This window comes from Pseudonaja textilis, chromosome 2 (assembly GCF_049901715.1).
Source record: "Pseudonaja textilis isolate UNSWEBS1 chromosome 2, rPseTex1.2, whole genome shotgun sequence".
NCBI classification, from domain to species: domain Eukaryota; kingdom Metazoa; phylum Chordata; class Lepidosauria; order Squamata; family Elapidae; genus Pseudonaja; species Pseudonaja textilis.
In genome coordinates this window covers 104,722,105-104,748,991 of record NC_141991.1, presented here as the reverse complement: position 1 = coordinate 104,748,991, position 26,887 = coordinate 104,722,105, and the positions used below count along the sequence as shown (strand labels likewise).

The 26,887-nt window shown below is 37.6% G+C and overlaps 1 protein-coding gene and 1 long non-coding RNA gene across 7 annotated transcripts; one reads left to right on the top strand and one right to left on the bottom strand.

The window, feature by feature from the left end:
* Positions 1–700: 700 nt before the first annotated feature.
* On the bottom strand, positions 701–15,951 carry LOC113437196 (uncharacterized). Of its 6 annotated transcripts, none has more exons than XM_087924773.1 (7): positions 15,591–15,688; positions 8,621–8,775; positions 5,952–6,269; positions 3,847–4,101; positions 2,817–2,987; positions 1,831–1,897; positions 701–1,325 (listed from the first exon to the last, which is right to left on the bottom strand). In XM_087924773.1, exons 2-6 carry the CDS (start codon positions 8,685–8,687, stop codon positions 1,860–1,862), a joined length of 849 nt encoding a protein of 282 aa, XP_087780899.1. In that variant the 5' UTR covers positions 8,688–8,775; positions 15,591–15,688; the 3' UTR covers positions 701–1,325; positions 1,831–1,859. The 6 variants fall into 6 exon arrangements, with proteins under 6 accessions (XP_087780899.1, XP_087780904.1, XP_087780903.1 ...); XM_087924776.1 differs by lacking the exon at positions 701–1,325 and adding an exon at positions 13,664–13,793 and having other exon boundaries at positions 1,830–1,897; XM_087924774.1 differs by lacking the exon at positions 701–1,325 and adding an exon at positions 13,664–13,703 and having other exon boundaries at positions 1,830–1,897.
* Positions 15,952–18,942: 2,991 nt separating this feature from the next.
* LOC148126988 (uncharacterized) lies at positions 18,943–21,832 on the top strand. Its single transcript, XR_015741786.1, has 2 exons — positions 18,943–19,574; positions 20,501–21,832. It is a non-coding gene; the product is annotated as an uncharacterized LOC148126988 (long non-coding RNA).
* The last annotated feature ends 5,055 nt before the right edge of the window (positions 21,833–26,887 follow it).

The following is a 26,887-nucleotide window of genomic DNA, read 5'->3' as shown; positions in this document are numbered from 1 at the left end:
ATACTGTTTGTCTATGAAGCCTGGGAAGAAGCCAACAATCCAGCAAGTGGCACAGTCCAGATTCAAACGAGTTCATGAGAATTTTTAGCTTCTGTCCCTGAAGTTGTTCTCTACACCTCAGCATGGAGGGCCATTTTTATTGCACTGGATTGAGATCATGGCTCCCATAAGTTCTGTGCAAATCCAATGTCTGTCTGTCTATCTGTCTGTCTGTCCCCTCCCCTTTTTCAGAAGTCCTGATGCTAGGTAACATTTCTTCTCATTGTCAAGTCAAAAGCATCAATGTTCGGTAACATGTAAGAATGGTTTTGAGAAGTCTCGTGTAAACTAAAACACACAGGACTGTTTTGGCCTGGGCCAAAGTTGTTTGGGAAGTCAGTAGGGCAAAAGCTAAGTTCTTGGCAGTTTAGGAAAGGCAGGGAAGGGAGTAAGGGGCAAGTGGTGGGAAAAATATTTGCCCTGCTGGCAGCTTTTGGAGGGAAGAGGAGGAGATTGAGAGGGCAATGCACCCCAAATCGTGAGTGAACCAAAATGGTTCAGAAGAACCTCTATAATGCAAAGTTTTGGATTTTTTTCTTACTGTTTGTAGACTGTAGTAGTAGCCATTTAAAAAGTCTAACTGGGCATTCAGCAAAATAACCTAGGAGCTGTTTAGAGAAGGGTGAAAAGACCAAAGAGACTAGTGCCAAGTTTTTTAAAGTAAATTCATGATGACATTTAATTTTTGTAGTCCACAATTTTTAATCAGTATCTACTTTCAACTTCTTAAATTAAAATGTTCAACATCTTCATTATTATTTACATCTGTAAATCTTACTTTGTCCATAGTTTTCAGAAAAGAACATGAATCTAACTTCTCCAAGGCAATTTACCATTTAGCTCACATTACATATCTGAAGTTGAAGGGAAGACTGTAGAGTTTAAATCACTAGAGGCAAATAGAATTTAAATCTTGACTAATGCCTAAAGACCATTCCTTTTATTCTGCTGGATATTTTATTCATTTATTTATTTATTTCATTTGTCAAATATATACAAGATAACAAGTTTAGGTATAAACATAAACATGAACAAAGGAAATAGATACTGATAAATGGGGACATTAAGACAGGGACAGTAGGCACACTGGTGCACTTATGCATGTCCCCTTTAAAAACCTCTTAGGAATGGTGTGAAGTCTACAGTAGACAGTTTGAGGTTGAAGCTGTGAAGGATTGAGGCTGTAACAATAGAGTTGGGTAGGGAGCTCCAGGTGTTGACCCTCTGTTGCTGAAGTCGTATTCTCTGCAATCGAGTTTACAAATACGTTCTTCCAATTTTTTTTCCTGGTAAGTAAAAAAAGGAATGAACAAAAAGAATTAATAGACTCATAAAGCTGAAGACCATGTACTTGTTTGTATGCAATTATTTTATTTATTATAAATAAAACAATAAACTATTTGCCTTTAAGTTGTTTGAATTGCTTTTTATTCTGTTAGTCTCAAAAGATGAATCTGACTTAAGTCTTGACACTTTTTTGTGTGTCCTTAGATGCTTTACAGCCCTCTCTAAGCAGTTTACAGAGTCAGCATATTGCCCCCAACCATCTGGGTCCTCGTTTTACTGACTTCAGAAGAGTGGGAGGCTGAGTCAACCTTGAGCCTGGTGAGTGAGTGCAATTTGACTAGAAGCTGCCAAATTGCAGGCTGCCAGCAGTCAGCAGAAGTAGCGAGCAGTACTTCATTCTAACCACTGCACCACCATTACTCCATATGTCGTTGAGTATGTTAGTAACTAGCAGGCATGTCAATATATCTATAGATTTATAAAGAGAAAACATATATACTTACCTTGAATTGGAAGAAAGCAGGGAAAACTCTCTATTCTAATAAGTGAAGTCTTTGCATGACTGCTATTTCTACACAATAAACAAGGAATAACAATTAGTGAAATTAACAACAAGACCAAGAAAACAGTTAATGAGTATTATAAACTTTTCTATTTTTTTAATGAGGCAAAAAGTCTACTTTTATTGTGAATTTTTAATTAACCTTTCTTTATTTTATTTATGTGGGTACTCCCCTCACCCCAGTGATTCTGGCAGTGAACAAACTTTAAATGGACTGTAATGTAAATAAAATATAAGATCTTAAAATATATAATATATATTGTAGCATAAAATATGTTTTGTAATTCATTCTCAAGGTTTGAGTATTTGAAATTTTTTTATGGACCAATGCTTTTTCTTTAAGGCAAAAAGCAGGCCAATTTCACTTTTTAATTAAACTCCTGATAACCTATATTCAGACAGCCATGCAGTGTTCTTAACAGTCATATAAATATAGTTTACTGTTGCCTTGTTCTGAGATTTGTTTTCCTAGCAAGAAAAATAAATTCAAATATAATCTCAAGATTTTTTCATATTATAAGATTTCCCAAGCATTTTCAATTATTAGGAATTGATATTAATAGATAAAATACAAGAAGAAAAAAATCACACAGACATAGAATGCAGTGAAAAGGGTTGGAGTTTCCCATGACCACTGTGACAGGATACTCGCGGCTCATGTTTTAGTGATTTATTGGATTCAAACCAAGGAAGTTAACATTGGGTCCATTCAAATATATTTCAATATTTTCTAGGCACCACAGGTTGAATGTTTAAGTATGATGGTAAATTGAATGTTTAAGTATGAGGTCCCAGAGATGATAAATAATGGTGCCAAATAGGAAAGTCCCAATGTCTTTCTTTTTTTTGCCATGTCTGGCTTTATAGCAATGGTTAAAGTAAACGGTCATTAGGTATTGAAAAATATTTACCTCTAGTTTGCCCTTACCTTGCAGAAGACCATTTTTCCTCTTTTTCCTCCACCACATTACAGCCAATAAAATGGAAGCCAATGAAATAACAATTATCACAATGACTATTGCCCCAGTCATATTCAGTGTGGTCTCTTCTGTTATAATCGTGGAAGTTGTAGCATTTTCAAATGTCATACATTCAGAGACTGTATAAAATAAAGAAAAGAAAATGGAGTTAATTTTCCATCTGAACAATTAAAAAGGTAGTATATTCTTGAAGTGCTGAATTCCTGGTCATTTCATGAACATGTCCAGATGATTTTCTTGGAAACAGCATAGAAATATTTTATTACCTTCTTCCAAATTAGTCCACTTCTGGGCTTTCTTTATGGTTTTAAATCCAAGTATGAACTTTGATTCTGCTTAGGTTTTTGGATTCAAACTTTATGCTGTTATCTAGCAAAGTATACGGTACTCATCAAGGAGACAACATATAAGGAAGCTATTTGGTTCCCAAAAGTGGGACTGCTACAAGCCCCTGATGTGGCACCAAACTAAAATCATTTCTCCCATTCTGTAGAAAGAATCTCTTCTCCCAGGTCTGTCAACAAAAGTACTTCGTATTAATTTTTGTCAATCATAGCAACCAAATAGAGCTTCTATTATATTGAATATTAGATACATGGGACAAGTAACATGACAATGTGGTGGACTTCATGTGCTGCTGGAGTTCTAGACAGAACTTCAGACAGTAGCTTGCCAAGAGTTCAATGCAACACAGTGATTGGCCCCCGAGCATCAATCTCACATTTTTATTAATTCACCCCCCAAGATCTTATAATTACATTTCCATTTAAACACTCCAAAGTGCTCATTACCCACCCAAAATTGTTCAATGAAAACTGGGATCTTAATGGGATCTGAACAAACACCTATCTTGTGAAAAAATACCTTGTGCTAATGGTTCTTTTAATACTTTGTAACTTTAATTACCTATGTTCCTTGGTAATGATGGTTGTTGACAATCTGAAGTATAGGTGTGACAATGAAAAAAATGAAACATACCTGTCTGTCTGTTAGGAACTCTTGTCTGGTTGAAAATGCAGCAATATTCAGTTTCAGAAGGAGCAGATTCCAGCTGAAGAGTATTGCTTAAGCTGAATGACCCATCCTCAGTTTTCACCGACTGAGATGTTGCTTTATGGATCAGATTAGTTCCAGTTTTAGAAACCCAATAGAGCTTCTCCTCTGGGTAACCTTCAGATGCTGTACAAATAAGTATGTCCTCCTGTTTCATTATTTGAGGCCTTGTATATGGTGCTGAAAAATATGGAAATGTACTAATCAGAACAGAACTACATTGCTCATAGACTTTGGATAGCAGTTCCTCCAAGATCTACTATTTTTCTAGTTATATTTGTGACACTCCCACCCCTTGTCTCTTTTCAGGAATGTACAGATCCAAGCCAGTTATCATTAAAGTCTAATTATTTTCATTGCATTGTTAAAAAAAGAGTAATGTGACTGCTTTGGACACCCACAGGATAATCCCAGAGACATCATAATTGGCAGGCCAAAAGCATATAATTGATTGGGGGGATTTAAAATTAGCTTTTTGCACTTAATATTATGTTCTATTTTGCTCAGTAATATTCTGGACTTTAAAAGAACATTCATTCATTATAGGCTGCCCAACTAATTGCTCTCTCAAGGGGATGAAATTGTGGGGAAAAATAGGAGGAGGAAGGTGTATTAGGTGTATTCTCTATGTTGAGTTGTTTATAAAAAAAAAATAAGGACAGGATAAAAACAAACAAATGAATATAATTCTAGATTTTACAATTTTAAAAAAATTGTATCAGAATTCAGAGTTTTCTGGTTTTACCCTGATGGTTTAATCACTAGAAAAAATACCTAGTCTTTTCTATAAAGGCATTTTGAAACTGTATTTCAAAGAATTCATGTTTATGACATTCTGTTTGTTTCATACTTCTAAACCAGGCCTGTCAAACTTAAGGCCTGTGGGCCAAATCCAGCCTGCAGGGTGCTTAAATCTGGCCCATGGGCTGGCCTGGAAATAGCAAAGGCCCACAGTGTCTCTGGCAGCCAAAACAGGGCACGGGGGTCCGTGCTTGACCCCCCCACACACACACACCACATTTGCAGCCTGGACTTCCTCCTGCAGCACCCTGCTGGCCAAAACAGGGTGCAGGGGCCATGCATAGCCCCCCTATGCCCCATCTAGGTGGGCAGGGTCCTACAGGAGGCATCAGTCCTGTCTCCCCACACCCCATGCCCAGTCTGCAGAGGAGAAGTACAATACTGATCCAGCCCTCAAAGAAACCTAGTTTGAAACCCCTGATCTAAACATTTGCTTAATGAATAGGCAGAATGGAGAAGTCTGATAAGAAGCTTCTAGAAGTATCTGATTGACATTCCTGGAAACCATAGTGAAGGACTAGATAGGCATACCTCCTTTTGTTCCTGTGGACAAATTAAGGTCTAACGTACCAATATAATTTTCATTTTGTCTGTTCCTAATATATACCTGCTAACAACATCTGTGCTGTTTATGAAGAAATGCAGAACAAAAATTGAGAATAAGAAAAAAAAATGAATAAGCTGTTAAGGAACTTTGAAAAAAAAATCACAGTCCTAAAGAAAAGAAAGCCTGAGAAAATAATACAGAATGACACCATGTTGATTTTTTTAAATATATGATGGTTAGAGATAAACTGTAACAAGATTGGGGATTCTGTTATTCTACCACCTATAACAACAAAAAGCACCTCAGAACCCCTGCCACACTTATTTCTTAAATTTGCTCCCTTCAAATGTCTTTCTGCCTCACTAAGCAAAATACAACCAGGATTATTTTGAGTTTCTTTCTCACCCTTTCATCTTCCTCAAGACTATATAATCTTTTTTCCAAGTTCCCTTTTAATGGCTCATTCGCTCATATTCCGTTCCAAGGGCTGGCTTGAATGTTGCGATGGGCATTTATTCACTGGCTCCATCCCTCCCCTCTCCTCCCCCGTGTAGATGTTTATGGTGAAAGTCAGTATTAATAGTAAAACTTTATGAATGGCAGCTGCTGTAGCAACTAATTTTGACCAATACACATTCAAATCTAGTTTCTTGAGGTTCATTGATCATAGGCTCAAACTTACCAAACACCTCTAGACGTATAGTCAGGTTACTTATACCATTTTCAGTTATATAATTTAAGATATAGTTTCCTTCATGTGATATCTTTATTGGATAAATACTTAGAAAAGCTGTACAATTGCTGTACAATTTCAAAGTTGTTTCATTTTCAGTCCAGCTTCCATGTTCTTTGATGATGACTTTGGCAGAACAGTTGTCTCCCTTGAAGGGGCAGAATTTCAATCCTATCAAAAGAATGGGTATCTTACTCTTGCATTTAATCATAATGCCTTTTCCAAGTTCTGCAATGTTGGGTTCTGAACATGATAAACAATTATCCCCTGAAAAAAAAAGCAGAAGATGCAAACAATTGCACTGTATGATTTTCATTTACCAAACCTAAATTATTAGGAATTAAGAATACTATTAACAGCCAGAAAACATATTTGGATAGAAAAAGCTTCAGTTAGTAGTTCAGGCAATACGGCTAATAGGAAAGCTTTCCTAAACTTTGGGAGAATGGCTGCTGTTCAGTATAGTCACCTCTGCTTTGCCTGAAGCATGGATAAATTGAATTCATAACAGCCATTAATTGGATTTAGGAAAAAATGGCAGTTAAAATTGTATATGATTAGCTGAATAACTATAGGCTCTTTCCATATTATGCTAAACCTCAGTGCCTGGATTCACACAAACTCTAAGCCACAATCAAAAATGCTTACTGTAAGTTGTGAAGTCAGCCATTATTTACTGACTACAACGTGCTCTATGCAGGCTACCCTGGAAGATTTTCCAGAAACTACAACTGGTCTAGAATGTGGTGGTGTATGCAATTTTAGGGATTTCATCACAGGTGTGTGAGCTGCACTGGCTTCCAGTTTCATCTCAGGTGCAATTCAAGGCAGTGGTGGGATGCAAATATTTTTACTACCGGTTCTGTGGGTGTGACTAGGTTGGGTGTGGCTAGGTGAGCATGGCCATGTGATTGGGTGAGCTTCGCTTTTTTTTTTTTCGCAGCATCCTCCCCTTGCACTCTGTTTTTTTTTTGGTTTTTTTTTGCCTTCTGGGCTTCAGGGAAGCCTCCTGGGTGCCCGTTTTTGCTCCCTGAGGCCCAGGAGGCAAAAAACAGGGCATGGGGGGGCTGCACAGCAAAAAATAAATAAACACCTTCTGTGACCCTTTTTGACTCCTGGGCTTCAGGAAGTCTCCTGGGAGAAGCAGTAAGACAGCGAGGGGGATCCTGGCACAGCTGATTGTTGGAACAGCTGACCCTCAGGAGGAAAAAAGAAAAGAAATACCGGTTCGACCGAACCGGTAGCTGTTTTTTTACTACCAGTTTGCCCAAACTGGCCTGTACCAGTAGAATACCACCACCGATTCAAAGTAATGTCCATAGCCTTTAAAGCCTTAAATCGGTCTGAGTTACTGAACCTTTTCTAACAAAGTAGAAAGAGAAAGAATCCCCAATGCCAATAGAAGAAATTTCATTTGGGCCAAATAAAACTTTTTTAAACTGATATTTGCAGTTTTCTACCTTCCCTTTTGTGTTCTTGCACCTGTCCTCCTTAATGTGTTGATAAGCTTTGTTCGTTCTTGAACTCAAGGCCCTATCCTTAAAATGTACATATATTCCTGTAAGTTGGATTTAAGGAGTTGTTTCTTTGTCATCTCCAATGATATATATAGGGTGTTTTTGTAAGCAGGAAAAATTGAACAATAACTATCATATATTCCTGGATGTATAACAATGAACAAGAATATCTAGTTTTTCAGCCACATCTTATCTCTGTCTATATAAAAGCGAAATACCACTCACTCATCATCACAAAATCTCCAGAACCATAAAGCCTAAAAACTTCAAATTTGGCACGTAGGTCCCTCTTGGCTTCTAAGGTGCTCACTAAGAAAGGTTTTTTCAAAATGACCATCAGAGCATTAGTATTTCCTATTATTATTATTAACACGCTCTGATGCTAAGGAATTCTACTCCCGCTCCCCACCTAAAAAGAAATTTGTTCCAAATGCAAAACAGAACCAGAGGAGTTACATTTTCAGTTTTAGTTTCACAGCACCAAAAACCTTAGTACAGAGCAGTTGAGCTAAGCCATGCCCAGGCTTCTTGCTATCTCCTTCTTGTTCACACAGCAAATACTGTTTCAGTTTCCAAACAGTCTTCAACTCTCTCACACACTGACAGGACGCTAGCCAGATGACCAATGGATGTTGGAAAGCAGAGGCAGAATTTTTCCCCCTTATTTTCCTCCCCCCAAACTAAGCCCAACCATATAGTTTCGTAGCGAAGCATGGGTATCGAGCTAGTTAAGTAATATTTCTCTTTTTTAAAGCCTTATAAGAATCATATAAGCAAACAAGCACATAAAAATATATATGGTCTGTATCCTATAACTGAATTGTTTTTATTGATTTGACTTACATTATGCTTGTAATAATTTCCCAAAATCATGAGTTTTGACATTTGGTCCTTAGCATAAAGTTGCAGGCTATTCTTCCTCCCTGCAGCTGTAACTTTAAGGTTAGAAATGGAAATTACTCTTTTTTCCTTCTCCAATAAAAGGAAAAGCAAAGTAAGAGTAAAGGAAATGCAATTGAAGGAATCTCACCTATGTCCTTTAAAAGACAGTATAAAAATATTGTAGCCATAAAATAAACTTGAGATAATAGAAAATTTTACCTGCTTGAATATAACTTAAAACATTCAACAATAGGAAAGCATACAGTAAGTTTTGGAAAGTTGCCATATTAACACCAATTGCTTCGGCTTAGAATCTCATTGGAAAGCATTTCAGAAACCGAGTCACCACCTTGAAATAGCAATGGATGTTTTTCCTGTTGAGAAATGAAGACATTAAGTATTCCTTCCCCATCTTACTCAATTAGAATAATCTGTGAATAAAATTATTCCCAAATAATCCTTTACCCTGTACTTCTGAATTAATGCCTTTCTTTTAAAAAATGTGACACAAAATTTTGTAGAAGAAAATGAACAATATGATTGTCTCTTGCAGGTTGAAGGTAGTTTATCCTTTTTCTCATTTGGATCTCTGATCAGAGGAAAATCTCATTAGTTTGGTTTCCCCAATACTGAATATGAGCAGTTGTTCACTTCAAATGATTGTCAAGATATTTAAGTATTTTTAACATCTAAAAAAATCTATTGGTACTACCAATTCATATCTTTTAAACTTCATGATACTAGCTGTGAAGTAAGTCACCTTATGACAATAGCAAAACAAAATATTTCAGTCAGATTAGAAGCCTGTACTATATTAATTTATAAAAACATTCTGTTACTTCTTTTCTCACTAAAAGAGGACACCCTGTCTCTTTTGAGTGTATCAGTAACATCAGATCAACCTGTAACTGATTTTAAACAAATGGCTGTCAACATGTATTATAATTTCTCCCCATAATACAATTTTCTATGATGATGTGAATGCTTTCACTGATCTATCTGTGCCTAGTATTAGTTAAAAGAATTGTTATTGGTTCACATTTTTTCCCTTCTGCCCACATAGAGTCTCAATGAGTTTGCATTTACATAGCAAACCCAGCACACACTATCAAATTATAATTATAGTGAGATGGAGTTCCAGAGATCATTCTGTTTGTAACAGAAAGTGGTTTTTTAAAATTATCTTTATTGTTGAAATAGTGAAATACTGTACAAAAGAGAAAATGAAGTAAAATAAGATAAAATAAAATAAAAGAATAGCTGCTAAATATGAATAAAAGGCATTATGAAAAGACTTTCTGGTAACTCATTCTTCTTTTCTCTTCCATTTGTGTTCTCAACTGCTAATCACAATATGACTATCTAAACCTTACAATAAATGTTAAAAAATCATTGGGGATTACAGTTTTCCAAACTTCTAAATTTGCCTTACTATGTAATGAGTTGTATATAAGTCAGCCTTTCTTACTTAAATTTATTCTGTATATATACTGCAAATTGTGCAGCATATTCTCTAATTTTAGTCTCCCAATCTGATACCTTCTACAAAGTTTATCTGGGAATTTTATTCTTGAAGCCGTCAACCTATATCATAGTAAACTGTGCATTTTACCTTTATGTGTCTTGGAATTATACCTAATAAAATACTTGTGCTTTCAGTTCAAATGTTAGTTTTAGTTTTTTTTTAATGTTTTGATGTATTTCTTTCCAGTTCCTTTGAGCTTTTATTATTAACATAACCACCACATGTGATAAAATTTTCCATCTCTGTTATGGCATTTTCAACATTTGTTGTTAAGTGCCTTGTCTGTCTTGGCAATCATTGATGGACTTAAGCATCATCTGTAAAATATTTACATCAAATTTCTCTTAAATTATAGTTCAGATTAACTTTTATAGATTTTTTTCTGTAACTCTTCCCATTGGGCCATTGTGATTGTTTCTTTGAACTTTAATATCAATTATACTATAGCACATTTAATTTGTTCTGTGTCCATGTTGCATTTCACCAGCAATTTGCAAATACATCCTAATTTGTGTTCTTGATTTTGTATCAGAATTTCAAATTCTGCTATTTTTTTTCAAGATCCTTTCTTCTTTTTTAAGATCACTTTATTTTTTTTTCCAGTTTTCTTTCAAAGATCACTTTATTGTTTCAGTGATTTACAGTTAAATTCACTGTGGTTCTTTGGACGATTCTTGTGACTTTAATCTCTTTCCTGGATTTGGATATGACATGTTGGCAAATGTAATTAATTTTATTGTATTATTTTATAACACTTTATTCCCCTTCTCTATCACTGTTAGTTTTCTGATTTGAGTTTAGATGATGACCTTCAACTGATGGAAGACATTCAGTGCAAAAGGGAGAGAGAATGTTTTCCGAAGATTTCTGACATTTACAGGAAATAAAGATGCAGTAAGATAATGAATTTTCTGCAGAGTTTGCATTTAAAATTACTATGCTTGTTTCCCAGGGGCATGTGTTATCTATCACCTTTTAATTAAAATATACATTTTCAATCTATATTAAAATTAGATAACTGCAGCAAATAGTATTGCAGAATATTTTTCCCACTAACCCAATTACTGCATGTATGTAGCCAAGATTGTTGCGTGACTAAGGGTACTTTTACAGCTAACTTCGTGCACACACAGCAATTTATTATCAGAATTAAACCAAAGTGAAAGTATTGCAACAAAATGTCAAAACTCTCCTAACTTTACCTTTCTCCCAGAGCTATATTGTTAGCAAATATTCAATCTGCCCTTAGCAACCATCTCCCCGCCTTTTCCTCTCCCTTTTTCCTCTCCCTCAGCTTTTCACTCAGAAAGATAAGAAGGAAAAGATAAGAAGATAAGGGAATTGGCTGGTTTTGCTGCACACATGAAATCATTCTTTGTTCTTGTTTTGGATCTTGAAAGATATCCCTCCACAACTGAAGTTGTGTAATGCACCTCCCTCTCAGTCTTCTGTCCCTGTGTGGGACTTTTCCAAGGTGTCCGGTTATCTATCTGCAGGCAACCATGACTCTTTGTCCCCATCCACATTGGGTGTTGGGTGAAGAACATCCCTTTGTCTGTTTGCCACTTCTCTTACCCCTAGAAGCCTCCAGGTGACATCTTCAACCTTTTTCTTCCTCTGGAAGCAGGAAACAGCATCTGCACACTCCAACGGCCAAGGACACTGAAGCACTCTCTCTCTCTCTAGCCACTGATTTCCTGTAGGCCTCTCCTAAGGCACCTGCTGCCTTGATGCCTCAGAGGGGCAAAGACTGAAATGTGACATGCCTTTCTATTTTTCCTTCTCTCTTCCCACCTCTCTCTCTCTCACACACACACACACACTTTATATGTCAAAGCACCAGCAATTGAGGGAGTGAAGTTCCCTCCTGGACTTTAAACTTCAATACCCATTTATTATGTTTGGACAATTAGAATGCGTCTTCCATCTGCCCCACAACAATCCTAGTTAGCAACCAAAGCAACTTTGCCCCCAGGATAGCGCTTTCCTGGATTTGGATATGACATGATGGCAAAGGCCTAGTGCACCATCACTTAAATATGAGCTAGCAGTATGCTGCAGCTTCCAAAAAAGCCAACATAGTCCTAGACTGCATTAATAGAGGGACAGAATCAAGACCACGTGATGTGTTATTACTACTTTATAATAACTTGGTAATTCCACACTGGGAATATCCAGTTTTGGTTGCCACAATATAAAAAATATGTTGAGACTCTAGCAAGTGCAGAGAAGAACAACCCAGATAATAAGGGAACTGGAGGCTAAAGCATATGAAGAACATTTGGGTAGGAATTGGGTACATCTAGTTTAAAGAAAAGAAGCATTAGGGATATGATAGTAGTATTCCAATATCTAAGGGGCTGCCACAAAGAAGAGGGAGTCAACCTATTCTCCAAAGCACCTGAGGGCAGGACAAGAAACAATGGAAGGAAACTAATCAAGGAGAGAACCAACCTAGAACTAAGGAGAAATTTCCTGACAAAACAATTAATCAGTGGAACAACTTGCCTCCAGAAGTTGTGAATGTTCCAAAACTGGAAGTTTTAAAGAAGGTAGATTGGACAACCGTTTGTCTGAAATGTTAATAAGGTTTCCTGCTTGAACAGATTGGACTAGAAGACCTCCAAGGTCCCTTCCAATTCTGTTATTCTGTTAAGGCCATATCTGAACTTCTCATTTCCCCCCTTTTTTTCTGCCCACTCACACGAGGTCAAAAGCATTCAGCCTGGCCAGAAAATTCACATGCCACAAATATCATTGGATTTTTCACTATACCTAAATTAATTCCTATCAATCAATCAGAGTCAAAAATAGGGAGAGAGTTTATTCATTGTGTGGAGCATAGTGATTGAATGACTGTGTTGTAAACAGGAGGGATACAACAATCCCTATTTCCTGTTTACAACACACTTATTTCAGCAGTTCCAAGAAGGCTCCACACTATGCAGGTGATTCTGAAGGCACAGATATGTAGACTCAATGACTCTCAGAAAGAGTGATAACGACCAGATGACTACAAGGAATATAAAACCTTCCATTCTCCACCATTCAGTCAGAACTGAAGAAGCTTCTAGGATGAGAAGTGAAATGTTTTCAAGGAAAATCAAAGCTCAGTTGCCTTTTCAAAAAGCACCTTTAAGACAAGCTTCCTCCTTCATTTCACATTCCTTAAGGGTTTTATTTATTTATTTAGCATATAGCATCTACAGAGGTCATGCAACCACTGATACATGAATTTAATTTAAATAAAATGTATATATACATATACACATACATACATATATGTATGTCTCTGTGTGTATACACACATGTATGTATGTATGTATGTATGTATGTATGTACCCTGTTTCTCCAACAGTATGGCCTCCCCCAATAGGAAGTCCCAGCATGTTTTATAGGCATGAAATGAAATTAAGCCCCTACCCCCAAATTAAGGCCTATATTAAAACATGCAAAATGGGGGGGGAATGGTGGGGGGGCTTGCCGTTAGGAAGTACTTTTGTTGCACACCCGGATATGGTGCTGCCTGCGTTGACCCCGATACAAAGTGCCCCACCAACGCTGAGGTCAACATCCAAGCCATCGCCTCCCGCCTGCCCGAAGATGCAAGGGTGGGGGAATTAAGATGGCCTAGCCATTTTTTCGGGGCTCAAAAAAAAATAAGACCCGGCCTTATTATATGAGAAACACGGTATGTATGTATGTATGTATGTATGTATGTATGTATTCTGTCTCACCTGTGCCAACGAAGTGAGAAGTCCAAGTTTCCAAAGTAATCTACACAAGCAGACAAGACCAATAAAGACAGGGTTAAATTCCTTTAACCAGGCAAGTCCTTGGCAGTCTCACACAAGCTGCCTGCCAAGTCTGATAATAAAGCAAGAACATAAATCACAGGCTATCGCCACACACACAGAATCCATCAGAGCTGCTCTCACAAATTAACACGTTGTCCCGAACAAAAAACCAGAGCTAACACACCCACTTTTATTCCCTGTGGGGCGTGTCAGTCTCTCATCTCAGTCTCTGACTTGTCCTTTCTTTCTGCATTGCATCTCACGCTTTTCCCTGCGTCTTTGCCTCGCATCAAACCAACATTCCTCAGCCAGAGGCTCTGATATGTCCTCCTGGTTATCTGCCGACACCCGAGGCACAACCAGGGAGGAAGATCTTGCCGAAGAGGAAAGTTCTGGGGAGGAAGGTAATTCCAAATCCTCTAAGAAAGCAGGCTCAAACCTCAGAGCCAAATCCTCCTCTTCCTCATTGTCCAAGTCTGTGACCTCTAGCAAAGCAGGCTCAAACCTCAGAGCCAAATCCTCCTCTTCCTCATTGTCCAAGTCTGTGTCCTCTAACAGAGCAGGCTCAAACCTCCGAGTCACAACATGTATGTATAATATATAGACAATGCAATGTAAGGTGTAATATAAGGGTCCACAAGAGTTGAAGATCTTTTAAAAACAAAAAGACCTTTTTATTTGACTAGTGTGTGGTGGGGCTTATATCACCTTAGTAAATATGGATATAGCTGTACTCTAGCATATTATAAGCCACTGCCCCAGATGATTGTTGTACTGGGTTTAATTGTAATTATCTGTTTTAGCTGTTTGCAAGTAAATATTTTTGACTAGGTAGAATTTGGTAATTGCTAAGGCTTTCCTGCCTTGTGTCATAGTTTGGTAAAGGCATATTATGGGTGATCTCCTGCATTGACTCCCGCATACTTGATACCTTTCTGTCTGATGCTTCTGCCAATGGCCCAATAAAAGATAAGCATATTTTAAAATCATTTTTATATATTTGGATCAGAAAGGGAAAAAGGTAAGGGAGGGAGGGAGGGGGAGGGGATAGAGAGGGAGGAGGGAGGTTGGTTTTCTACTCTATCAATATATTAAATGTGCATAGAGGGCAGTAACCAGTGATCAAATGATAAAGGGCATTCCTGTCACAGTAATCAGCTGGGTGAAGGACTTTACCCACAGTGAAATAATACGTATGAGATAAACAAGCTAAGTTTTAAGATCCAGACCATAGCAAGAACTGTCATGCCAGGTCCAGGAAAGTGCAACCGAACAAATGAAATTTATAAGTTACTTTATGTAAATATCTAACATATCCTTGACCCAAATGTCTGCAATCTACCAAATATAAACATTCAGTGCTGGAAAAAAAAGTACAGGTAGGTGATCATTAAACCTGTAGTTGCTTTTTAATGTGAAAATTATGGAACTTCTGCTGGTTTGGCCCTCAGAGAATTCCTATTTAACGGCTGTTCTTCAGAAAGATCTTAGTAGCTTATTTCTAAGTTAATGGCTGCCAGTCAGCAACCAGGTAAAATTCAAGGAACTGATTATTACTTTTCAAGTCCCATATGGCCCAGGGCCCTGATATCTTCAGGGCCAAATGAATTCACTTGTCTAGTGAGATTAGAAACAGATGGCCCACTGTGAGGACCCCATACCCAGGTCTTCTCAATTTCTACACAGCAAATACAGAACATTCAGCCACATACTCACATACCAGCAAACTGTTGTTTAAAAATAGTGCCAGTAAAGATTTCACTGCATGCATTTAATAGAGCAAGAAGATAGAGCAAGCAACAAGGCACCAGCAATTCCAAGAAATACTTGCAGAAACTGGGATTCTTTAGTAAACAGAAAGTTTTACCTGATTAGTCACACTCCAGTTTCTTGGTAGTAAGGGGGAAAATTAGATTCCACTACTGCCGACAGACAGCCTATACCTGTCCAGTCAACTCACAAAGCAAGGAGTTGCGCAGGAATGAAATAAAATGTTGTCTACATTTGCTTTCATTTTCCTTTTCAGTTTGGGACTTGTAAGAACAATTGCCAGGAGACTGAAGTGCAAAAAAATCAGACAAGTTTTCAAATGATATGCTGTACTTATGTTTCTAAAAATTTAAGTCTTTAAGATAATGCAAGATTTATCTGATCAGTACCTTATGTACTATGATTTCTGTTGGGAAAGAATGGGCTCCCTGCTACCTGATCCTCAAAGTGCTACAAGCAGGGGTGGGATTCAAATTTCTTAACAATGGGTTCTGTGGGTGTGGCCTAATTTGTGGGTGTGGCTTGGTGGTCATGTGACTGGGATGGGAGTGGCTTGCTGACTGGGTGTGGCTAGGTGATCATGTGACTGGCATGGGCGTGGCCAGGTGGCCATGTCACTGGCAAACCAAATGTAAGTAGTCCTCACTTAATGACCAGATCCTCGCTTAATGGCCAGTTGCTTAGCAAGTGTTTTTTGCCAGTTTCCAAGGCCTGGGGAGCCCTGGAGAGGGCAGGGCGAGGCCTGGGCAGGTGGCCATGTGACTGGCAAATCAAATGTAAATGGTCCTCGCTTAATGACCAGGTTCTCACTTAATGGCCAGTTGCTTAACCAGTGTTTTTTGCCAGTTTCCAAGGCCTGGGGAGCCCTGGAGAGGGCAGGGCGAGGCCTGGGCAGGTGGCCATGTGACTGGCAAACCAAATGACCAGGTCCTCACTTAATGGCCAGTTGCTTAGCAAGTGTTCTAATTTATGACTGACCTCCACAGAACTACTTGGCCTGTTTTTGATGTTTGACACACACACACACACACACACACACACACACACACACTTCTAACCCTGCTATTCTTTTATTCTGTAAGGATCTCCTGCTGGAGCAGGGGGTTGGACTAGATGACCCTTGTAGGCCAGCCCTAGATTGCTGTGCTGCTTCAAAGTCTTCTGAAGCCAGGGTTTATGTCCTTCCTTCCTTTCCCTTTTTCCTCTCTTCCTCCCTCCCTCCCTTCTTCCATGTATTTATCTATCCATCCATATATCTCATTTACTTTCTCCTCTCTCCCTCTTCCTTCCTTCCTTCCTTCCTTCCTTCCTTCCTTCCTTCCTTCCTTCCTTCCTTCCTTCCTTCCTTCTTTTCTTTTTTTTCTTTCCCTTTCTTTCTACTCCTTCCTTCCATCCCCCTTCCTTCCTTTCACTTCCTTTCTCTCTCCCTTTTTCTTTCTTTCCCTTTTCTCTTTCTTTTCTTTCTTGTATCTTCCTTCCTTCTTTTTCTCTCACTTTCTCTCCTCCCCTATCTCTTTCCCTCTCTTTCTCTCTCTCTTTCTGTATCCCCCTCTCTTTCTCTCTCCCCCTCCCTCTCTCCCTCTTTCTCTCTTTCTCTTTCTGTCCCTTCCTCCTTCCCTATCTCCTTCTAAAGCTAGGAAGCCCACCTGAAACACACATACACACACACACAGGGGTGGGATTCTCCCAGTTTGTCCCTGTTCTATTGTACTTTGCCTATCAGAGAATAAGCCTGCAGACAGGGACTGTGCTTTTTAATCTTTGTGCAGGGTCTTAAAAAAAATACATGCAATCAACAGAAACAAATGACGCAGCTTAGAAACAAGAGGATGCTCAGAGCAACCCCAGTTCTACAGTATCATAGAATAAGAACAGCCCAGAAGAAAGGCAATAGCAGGAAGGAAGGAAGGAAGGAAGGAAGGAAGGAAGGAAGGAAGGAAGGAAGGAAAGAAAGAAAGAAAGAAAGAAAGAAAGAAAGAAAGAAAGAAAGAAAGAAAGAAAGAAAGAAAGAAAGAAAGAAAGAAAGAAACCACCCTACTGCAGCCTTTAACGTTTCAGATTGGTGACCCTTCCTAGACCCAACTGATGCTTCTTATTGTATCTACAGTACATGAGTTTCAGTCCCAAAGATGTTCCTTCTCCCCAGGAGCCCAACCTTCAATTCTGGATGAATACTTCTGCACCCTTTCACTCTTTGTTCCTCACCATCCTTCTTACATTGGATCACAAGCTATTGAACCAGATCAGAACCAAGAACAACAGTTATGCTGCAATGGTCATAAGTGTGAAAAATGGTCATAAGTCACTTTTTAGTGCCATTGTAACTTTGAATGGTCACTAAATGAACTGTTGTAAATCAAGGATTACCTGTACAAAAATACAAAAAGCTTCTTTGCTTGCAAAAAGCTGCCCTAAATACCAATCATTAGCTTAAAAATACCTGCAAGCTGGAGTTACAAATCAGGCAGGGTGCCAGAGCATCTTGAGGAATGAAAATATTTAAAATGCAGTGATAACTATCAAACAGCCAGCTCTTGCTCATAAAGTGAAACCCTTTAGCAGAGAGGTCATTTAAGCTCTCCAGAAAAAGCAGACCAAGGAAAAGTAATCCTTAGATCCATTTGCACCATTTAAAATACCAGCTGATCTCACTCACCTCACAAGATATCCTAAGGAAATCACCCAGATTTAAGGAAAGGTCACATGCCCCCCAGAAAGGCAGTAAAAAAAAATCAGTGCCAAGCTTGCATCCTGCCTCTTGGAAGTATACCCCAAAAGGACAGTGCCAGATAGTATTAAAGCAGTGAAGGAAGACCCTCTCCCCAAATAGAAAAAGAAATCATGAGGCAAGAAAAAATTCAAACACAATACAAATAATTAAATCACAACAGTAGCTGTTGCTTGTTGAAGCTGAATAGGGAAAATTATCCCATCAATAAACACAGGATTAAACTTCACCAAGCACAGAATTAAGCTTCACCAAAAACCAGTTTTAGAGCAAAACTCAGAAAGGGTATGAAAACACACGTTTGAATGTCAATCCTTCTAGCTAGCCAAGAAGCCTTGCTGAATGTCACTCATCTTGGTTCTCAAGCGGCTTGGAAGGTCAAAAACAAAATATGCATTTACCAGAAATCCTCTGACACCCTTACCTTGCTTCTTATAGAAATATTATGCAAAACCACGAAATTACTGAACTAAGGAACTTTAAGTAAGCATGTTTCAGTGAATAAGGATGGATCTGGAAAATAACAGATATGTACTTCTCCTTTTTGGTATAGTTTAATATAAGAAACGCCCCGGGCTAGGCTGAGGTTATGAAATGTATAAAAGTGACACCTCAGGAAGAGCCAGGGATTCAGAATTTGCCATTCTAATGCTCTGAACCTTGTGCACAAATAAAAACCTTTATTCTCCAACCTTTCATGGTCTTGTGTCCTGATTTGGAAACAGGATCTGCTGCAACAGTTCCCTGTCACTAAAAGCTCTTCTTCATTATTCAATTATTTCTTCAAAGTGCTGATTGTCCAGGAAAGTATTTCCTCCCAAAAGCACTGTAAAAATCTTAAAACAACCCTTCCCCTTTAAGAAAGCCAAGCCTCATAAGCTCCAGAGACAGCAAGTCTAGGTTTTCTGCCAAGAATGTAATAAGGGTGGAAAAAAACAAAGGGAGATTGCTTCTAACTACTGGTTTTCCAAACTACATAGAAAGTTAACAAGGGTTCTATAGAACCAGATAGAACCAGTAGAATCCCACCCCTGGCTAAAAATGATAGAGGGGAGAATGGTCTTAAGAGCAAGTAGAGGGGGGCAGAGCTGGTATCGCGGTGGTACGATGCGTGATCTTGATCTTCCAAGATCGCTGTCGATACGTCCACTGCTGGACGGTCCCAGCGGACCTAAACTGTCCCATAGAGATGGTGATTGATAAGGGCATGTCCTGTCAATCCCAGGGACATCGCAAAGTCCCTGGTTGATCCAGGAAAAGCCCTTTTGCCAGAGGCGGAGAGGCAGCCATTCAAGCTGCTGAAGCTGGGACAGCTGTGGAATGGAAGAGATTGAAAGAAAGTGTGTCAGTTTGGTGAGATGAATTTTTACTTATTATTGCTTGAAGAGAACACCCTGAAAGATTTAAAGAGAAATTAAAAGTGAAGAGAAAAGAGTTTAAGCGGCGAAATTAAGCGTGTTAAAATGAAAGTTTTCCCCCCCTTTTTATTGAAACTTTGAATTGGTAAAGCTTCTGAATTTTAAACTGGACTGGTTTCTTTTAAATTTTCTATTTTTGTTTTTATTTTCTTAATTTTTTGAAAGTCTGTTTTGATTAAGACTCTTTTTGATTTGAGATTTATTTATTTATTTTTAAAGGAAGAATTTCTTTTCCTTTTTTTGTTCCTGGTATTGAATACATGAGAGGGGAGTGAAAGTGGAGGAAAAAAAGTAGTGCTGCCATCTAGAGGGTGGGATATATTGCTTCTTTTTTCTCTTCTGTTTGTTCATGTACTTGTGCTATACTCAAGGACTCTGAGCTTTGCACTGGAAAAGATAATGGAATGAGCATGGCAGATTGTTTATGCAGGTGCCCATCTGTGAAACTATAAATAATTATAGCCTGGAGTTGAAGTTGAAACAAAGAAAGATTGAAGGGACCTTGAAAATACTGGAACTAGAAACTTTGAGTTGATTTATTAAAGAGCCTTGGATACTCAGTGGCAGTGATGTGACTGGCTTCACATTAGGTTATTTTTCACCTCCTTTTTACTCCCCCCGGTAGATTTTTATATTTGGATCTCAATCTTCTATTCCAGGAACTAGAATGTAAATTTTTTATCTTTTTTTGACCTCTTCCTTTTCTCTCTCTCTCTTATTAAGAGAAGTAATTGGATTAAGGTACATAAGTGCCTGAAGATTTTTGTTTTTCTCTTTTTATTTTTTGGAGTGGTAATTGCCTGTCTGCGCTCCTTTTTTCCTCTTTTTCCTTTCCTCTTTTTTCTCTCTCTTTCTCTACAGATAAGCACTACAAGATGAGCAGAAAGACAACAGCCCCAGCTTCCTCAACACGAATAGCCTCTTCACCATCTGGAGGACAACAGTCAATGGCTATGATGGCAGTCATATTTGCAAATACAATCTAGATTTGACAAAGATGTTAAAACAGAAGGTATTTAAGATAAGTTGAGTGATTTAGATAAAATTTTGATGGGTACTGATGAAAAGGTAATTTAAAAACTTTATGGACACTTATTAGAATTTAAATTGGAGGAGGAACAAGTTAAAGAAATGATGATTGCTTGCCGGAAAAAAATTTGGATATGGGATTGATTTAGAAAAATGGCAGAAATTGTGGTCTCAAAATTATAAAATGACAATGTCAGCTGCATATAAAGAAAATCTGTATAAGATGTTTTACAGGTGGCATCTACCCCCAACGAGACTTGCGAGAATGTTCAAAAATAAATTGGATAAATGTTGGAAATGTCATCAGATACCTGGTTCATATTACCATATGTGGTGGACATGCTCGGACACAAAGAAATATTGGACTAAAATCCACACATGTTTGGAAAAAATGATAAAACAACATATAGACTTTAAACCAGAGATCTTTTTATTGGGAATTATACCAGAAATATACAACAAAGAGCGGAAATATTTGATTGTAAATGTTTTAACAGCGGCTAGGATTGTATTTGCTAAGAATTGGAAAAATGATAAAATACCTATGCAGGAGGAAGTTATTAAGAAAATTGTGGACTGTGCTGAAATGAGTAAATTGACATTTGAAATTAGAGAACAAGAAGATATAAAATTGTTTTCCCATATGATATGGGATTTGTTTTATCAATGGTTGGACAAAAAGACATGGTAATGTAATAGACTAGATAATTCTGTGATAGAAATTCAATAGATTGATATAAAATATAATATAGACATATATAACCATTGGTTGAAAGTATAACATAATTTTTAAGATAAAATTTGAAATATCTCGTATAAAATGATGGATTAAATAGTTAGTCATGGATGATTAATAACTGATAAATATATAAGCATATGTTAGTTTGAAAATGTGAAAATTGATATAAACTATGAGTAATGACTACAAAAGGATAGCACAAAAGACTTGTAACCAACTGACACATTGTATGTATATAAAATGGAAGATGGTTTTATGTTTTTATATTTTATATGTGTATGCTTGAATCTTGTCCTCCAACTATTTTGCTTCCTGGGTCTCTTCAGGATTTGGATAATACTGGGCTTTGGTTATCCATCCTGCCTGCCTGCCCTTCAATGGCTGAGTGGAGTGACTATAATTTTAATAAATAAATATATAAACAATTCTCCATATAGTTGTTAGGACACCCTAACAACAGAGATCTAATTGGTACTCACACTTGCAGTATTTGCATATTAACTGATTTTTTTTCTTTCACTGAGTTGTAAATATCCCTGACATATTACTTGCCTTTTATCCCTTGTTGTGGATTACCTTATGATTTCTTACCTTTTCCTGTTTTTCAGCATTATATACAAGGATCAGTTGTAAGTGGTTCTGTGTGCTTTAAAATTTTAGACAAACCAACCAACCAACTAACCACCATCGAGAAAAGGCCACAGAAATGAAAATGTTCCAATAATCATTGCTTGCTATATCCACTAGATGTCCTTGCACTACACAGGTTTGTTTGAACATCACTGGATAAACAAATGTGTGAACCATACAGACAAGATATACATTCTGAATCAACACTGTAAGGAAAAGTATTCATTCTGAGTGTAGTACAGATTTGGTCTAATGATTGGGTGTTAGCAACAATCAGAGGAAATTATTGACATCTTTATAATATGTGAATTTTAGGACAACTAAGTTGTTTGGAGCATATACAACTATGCACAAAAGCCAACTTTATCTTGGCTTTCGAAGGCAGACAGGAGATGATAATAACATTTTGCTCTGAATAGAAAAGATTTTTGTGACACTGTGTGATCTAAGACATTCAAACTTCCTGCTATCTTTTGCTAGGAGGTAAGAGGCAATGAGGAATGTTTTTTTGTCCTTTTAAATGAATTTCTTTCCTTTGAAGCTACAGGCAAGAATGAATCTATGCCAGCTCTAAAAATAGGAGAGCTTAGCAGATACTTTGGAAGCAGGTCTAGGGACCTGAATCCCCTTTTCTGCCCATTGTTTATGTATAACAATAACAGGGTAAATACTGCATGCATCCGATGAAGTGGACCTTACTCAAAACAGCTTGCATCACAGCCAATGCGCCCATTTTTTAGTGGTCACAATACTCTCACAATAATCTCAGAATCATTCCAGACTTTTGATTGTTAAGCAAGATGCACACATGAGCCCTTCACTCAACGACTGCAATCCTGGCTCTTCCAGTTGTGGTTGTTAAGCAATTGGGCAAATTGTTAAATGGAGCATCAGGAAGAGGGCTGTCTCCGTGTCCCACCATGATCAGGAGACCAGATAATCAGAGCTGGAAGCTCTGGAAGTTAGGTCATCTAGTCCAACCCCCCGCTCAAGCGGGAGACCCTACACCATTTCTGACAAATGGCAGTCCAATCTCTTCTTGAAAGTCTCAAGTGAGGGCGCTCCCACAACTTCCGAGGGCAGGGTGTTCCATTGGTTGATTGGTTGATTGTTCTCACTGTCAGAAAGTTTCTCTTTATTTCCAGGTTAAATCTCTCCTTGTTCAGTTTCCATCCATTATTCCTTGTTTGGCCTACGGGAGCTTTAGAAAATAGCTTGACCTCTTCCTCTCTGTGGCAGCCCCTCAAATATTGGAACACTGTTATTGCGTCTCCCCTGATCCCACAAGAGTCCTCTCTTAGTTCCACTACTCCAAGTTCCATTTACCTTTGCTTTTTTTCCCCTGCCATTGCAGGCACTCTCAGCCAATGAGAGGCACAGGTGGACTTTCCTACCAAGTCTACATGATGTCATCCTGGAAGTGGGCCCCATTCTTGCCATTAATAAAAGATTAAATTAAATTAAGGAAATTATTTTAGTTTGGTTGCTTGCTTCTTTCTATTCTGTTAATTGTAAAATAAAATAGGGGACTTAAAAGGATTACAGTCCAGTATATTTAGGGCAATCAGATTGGAAAAATATTTTTGATTTTCATTACATTACTTTCCTCATACATATCTCTTTCAATTTTTTTAAAGTTATACTGAATATTGTATTTTCTACTTTGAACAAAACACTAACGTTAATACTAATGCTAAAGTGAATTAAACAAGTATTGGTATGGAGAAGTGAGTGTGATTGTGTGTATGAGTGATAGAAGCTATTCAGCGTAGTTAGTCTGTTCAAGGCACATTCTTCCACACATGGAACAAGTAGTAACCTTGCAATGGAATAAATGGGTGCACACTGCAGTGATGTCATTAAAATGTATCACAAAAATGGCCTAAGTAAGAATGCATCCCAGACATGATTCTTCCAATCTAATATTTTCCAGATGTATACGGATCCCACATCATAAGATTTCAAGTCTAGGACATAATTGCATATTGTCCTATTAATTTACATAATACTACATAATGTCCATATTAATTTGTGTATCTTTTAAATCATTTTAACCCAAATGACCCCATTTACATTTTGGGGCAAGTTTTATTGTTTCTTAACTTTCAATCATATGTAGCATTCTTTTTAAAAACTCAGATCCCTTTATTCCAGTTGGATAGCAAATAATATAATCACAAATCCTATGTGACCACCTGGAGTTGGGCAAGGAGCCTGAAGTCAGTGAAGGATCCATTGGAGCTAGGTTTATGTTGTCTAGGGAATTCTGGCAGCAGAAGTCCGCACATCTTAAAATGACCAGCATTGAGAAATAATGCACTAGAGTAATATAGTGTGTTTACCATTTTAGCAGTTGCCTCTCATGGGTGGCTGATGTTTAACTTGAAGGAAATCAACTTTGGAAGACTTGTTTTGCATATATGACTTTTCAAGAAAATTAGGATTTGAATTAAAAGTTCTGGTAAAATAAGACTATGTTTCTGTTTTACTCTTAAGTTCTGCATGCTTTAACTATTCAAAATGAGGTTCTGTTTTGATGTTACAAAAATGCTTTGATGTATGAAGTTGCTCATAACTGATAAGCAGTTGTAAGTACTAACCAAGTTGTATGGTCGCTAACCAATCTTCAATTTTTTTGTGCCTCAGCTTCTGTTGGTCAGTTCTGTTGATTCAGGTTGCATGACATGCTATGGTGGGCTAATTTGGAGAGTGGGATGGGGTTAGTATGTGTTCAATGTGTTGTGGGAACTCAATCTTCATCTTAACTTGTAACTTGTAGCAAAAATCAATCTTCCTAAATCAACGCTCTCCCAACACAAATACATGGTTTCCTAGTATGTAGCCCTATTCAGGGATTATCTGCTTCAATCTTAAAAAAATCTGAGTTGAACAAGGATTTAGGAGAAGAGCCTAACCCTCAATATTCTTTTTCTATGGTCACAGTGGAAGACTGATGCAAGAAATAAGCAAAGCAACAAATCTTGTTTTCTACAGCTGCTATGAGCAGAAGCAATGTCAACTTGGGCTGCTAAAGTCCTGGAAAAGCTGGATGGTCAACTTAAATTTAAGTCCCATCTTAAATCTGGGTGTTTGGAGGATTTCAAGGTCACAAACCTGGAGACTTTCTTTTTTAACTATCTGGTAGACTTAAAATATGTGGTGTTGAAGTAATTCCCCGTTAGGAGAATGAGCACATACAGGCAGACGTAGTGAGAGAAGTGTTGAATAATACACACACAGCACACAGATACACTGTACAGTATATGTAGGTTTTTACTTTCAATAGCAAAATTCAAACACAGTCCAAAATCATTCACAGGTAAGATCAGTCAGTTTTCAGTCCAGGGATAATCCAATAACTAAGCCCAGTGTCAAAAACAGTTCAGTATTAGACTTACATCAAATCCAAGAATTAATTAATCAAGAAGGAAACAGAGACTCACTGAGACTTCTTCTGAGACTAAGACTAAAACAGCCCAGGTTTCTGGCTCCAACTTATGGCCGTTTGAGAAACCACACCCAATTACATTTTTTTTTTTTTGCATTCTTAAAGATACAGTATTAAAATGGCTATCCTGGTTTATATATTTCCAACCCAAATAGCTGTTATATTCCTAACATGTGGGAACTACAGTTTAATCCCATGGCTGAAAATTCTCAGCACTATAATCCTAATCCAACTATTACAATGATCCCAGTTTATATTGTGTTCCTACAATGGCAATCCAATTTCTATAGAAAGCATGCAAACCAGATGTCCAAGAAAAGCAGAAAGCTAATGGTTGTCTCCTTAAAGCTGTGAGCAAGAAAAAAAAATAGAGAGAGAGGCTTCTTTGAGTCCTGAAGTAATTAAGCAGGTAAATACCTGTGTAATTGATTTTACCTTCCTTAAAATGAAGACAAATTAAGTTTAGCAGATCAGTATAGCTTCCCTGATTCCAGCAAGGAGAATTAACAAAATATTATAACTTTATAATTAGCACATTGATTTTTAGCTATACCAGAAGATAATTCATTGCATACATGGTCAGAATCAGCAGGCTCAAAGGACTTGCAAAGTCAAAAGTTACATGAACAAAGTGATTTCTTCAAATTGCTTTTTCCAAATTAAGGGTAGATCATCAATATTCATTGTATCTATTGGGGTGAAAAATCAGGGTTATGCCAGGCAACCAAGAGTGTAGCTTATCTATATTTTCTTCATGTTATCTCTTGTTTATGATTAATTCCCAGTAATAAAATCCACTATAGTTGTCACCAACCTCCAGGATTCCCAATGGGAATCTTAGCAGCTTATGAAAATTGAGTTAATTGAATCCAGAAATCGTACTGGTTTCCAAATTAAGTCTTATTTATAGAACTATATAATGAGTTGTAGGACTGTTAGTGCATACGATTAAGTAGCGAATGTAGGTTATTTTATCATACCTTAGCAGACAGAACAACTCGTGACAACACGATTCCCTTAGCAAAGGGAATTTCATACAAGATAAAACTATGATATCTTCTTTCTTTATGCACTTGTGAAATCAAATTAATCTAACTTGCTGCAAAATATCTACCAGGCCCCAACAGACATAAAAAAGAGCAATTTTTCAAATTAAAAAGCTTCAGAAGTCATTTTGTCCTTTTAACCGGGAAAAAAGAGATGGATCACAGGACCTCTGTATATCAAGCATGTGCTCCAAAAGTGATCTAGTATATATTTAGAACACTTTTAGGGCAGCAGTATTCATTGGTGAGAGATGGACTGTTTGTTCTTAGGTCGTAGTAATGGCCTCCTATCTCGTATCCCATTGTTACATCTCAATCCCTTTCATTTTTTCACTGCTCGGACCTAGTGATTGCCA

Excerpts from the sequence above, each read along its gene's own strand:
- LOC113437196 (XM_026702082.2), bottom strand. The coding sequence starts at position 8,687 with ATGGCAACTTTCCAAAACTTACTGTATGCTTTCCTATTGTTGAATGTT. Across the intron at positions 4,102-5,951 it reads TATACGTCTAGAGGTGTTTG|CACCATATACAAGGCCTCAA; the intron begins GTAAGTTTGAGC and ends CATATTTTTCAG. Across the intron at positions 1,898-2,816 it reads GAAAAATGGTCTTCTGCAAG|AAATAGCAGTCATGCAAAGA; the intron begins GTAAGGGCAAAC and ends TTTATTGTGTAG.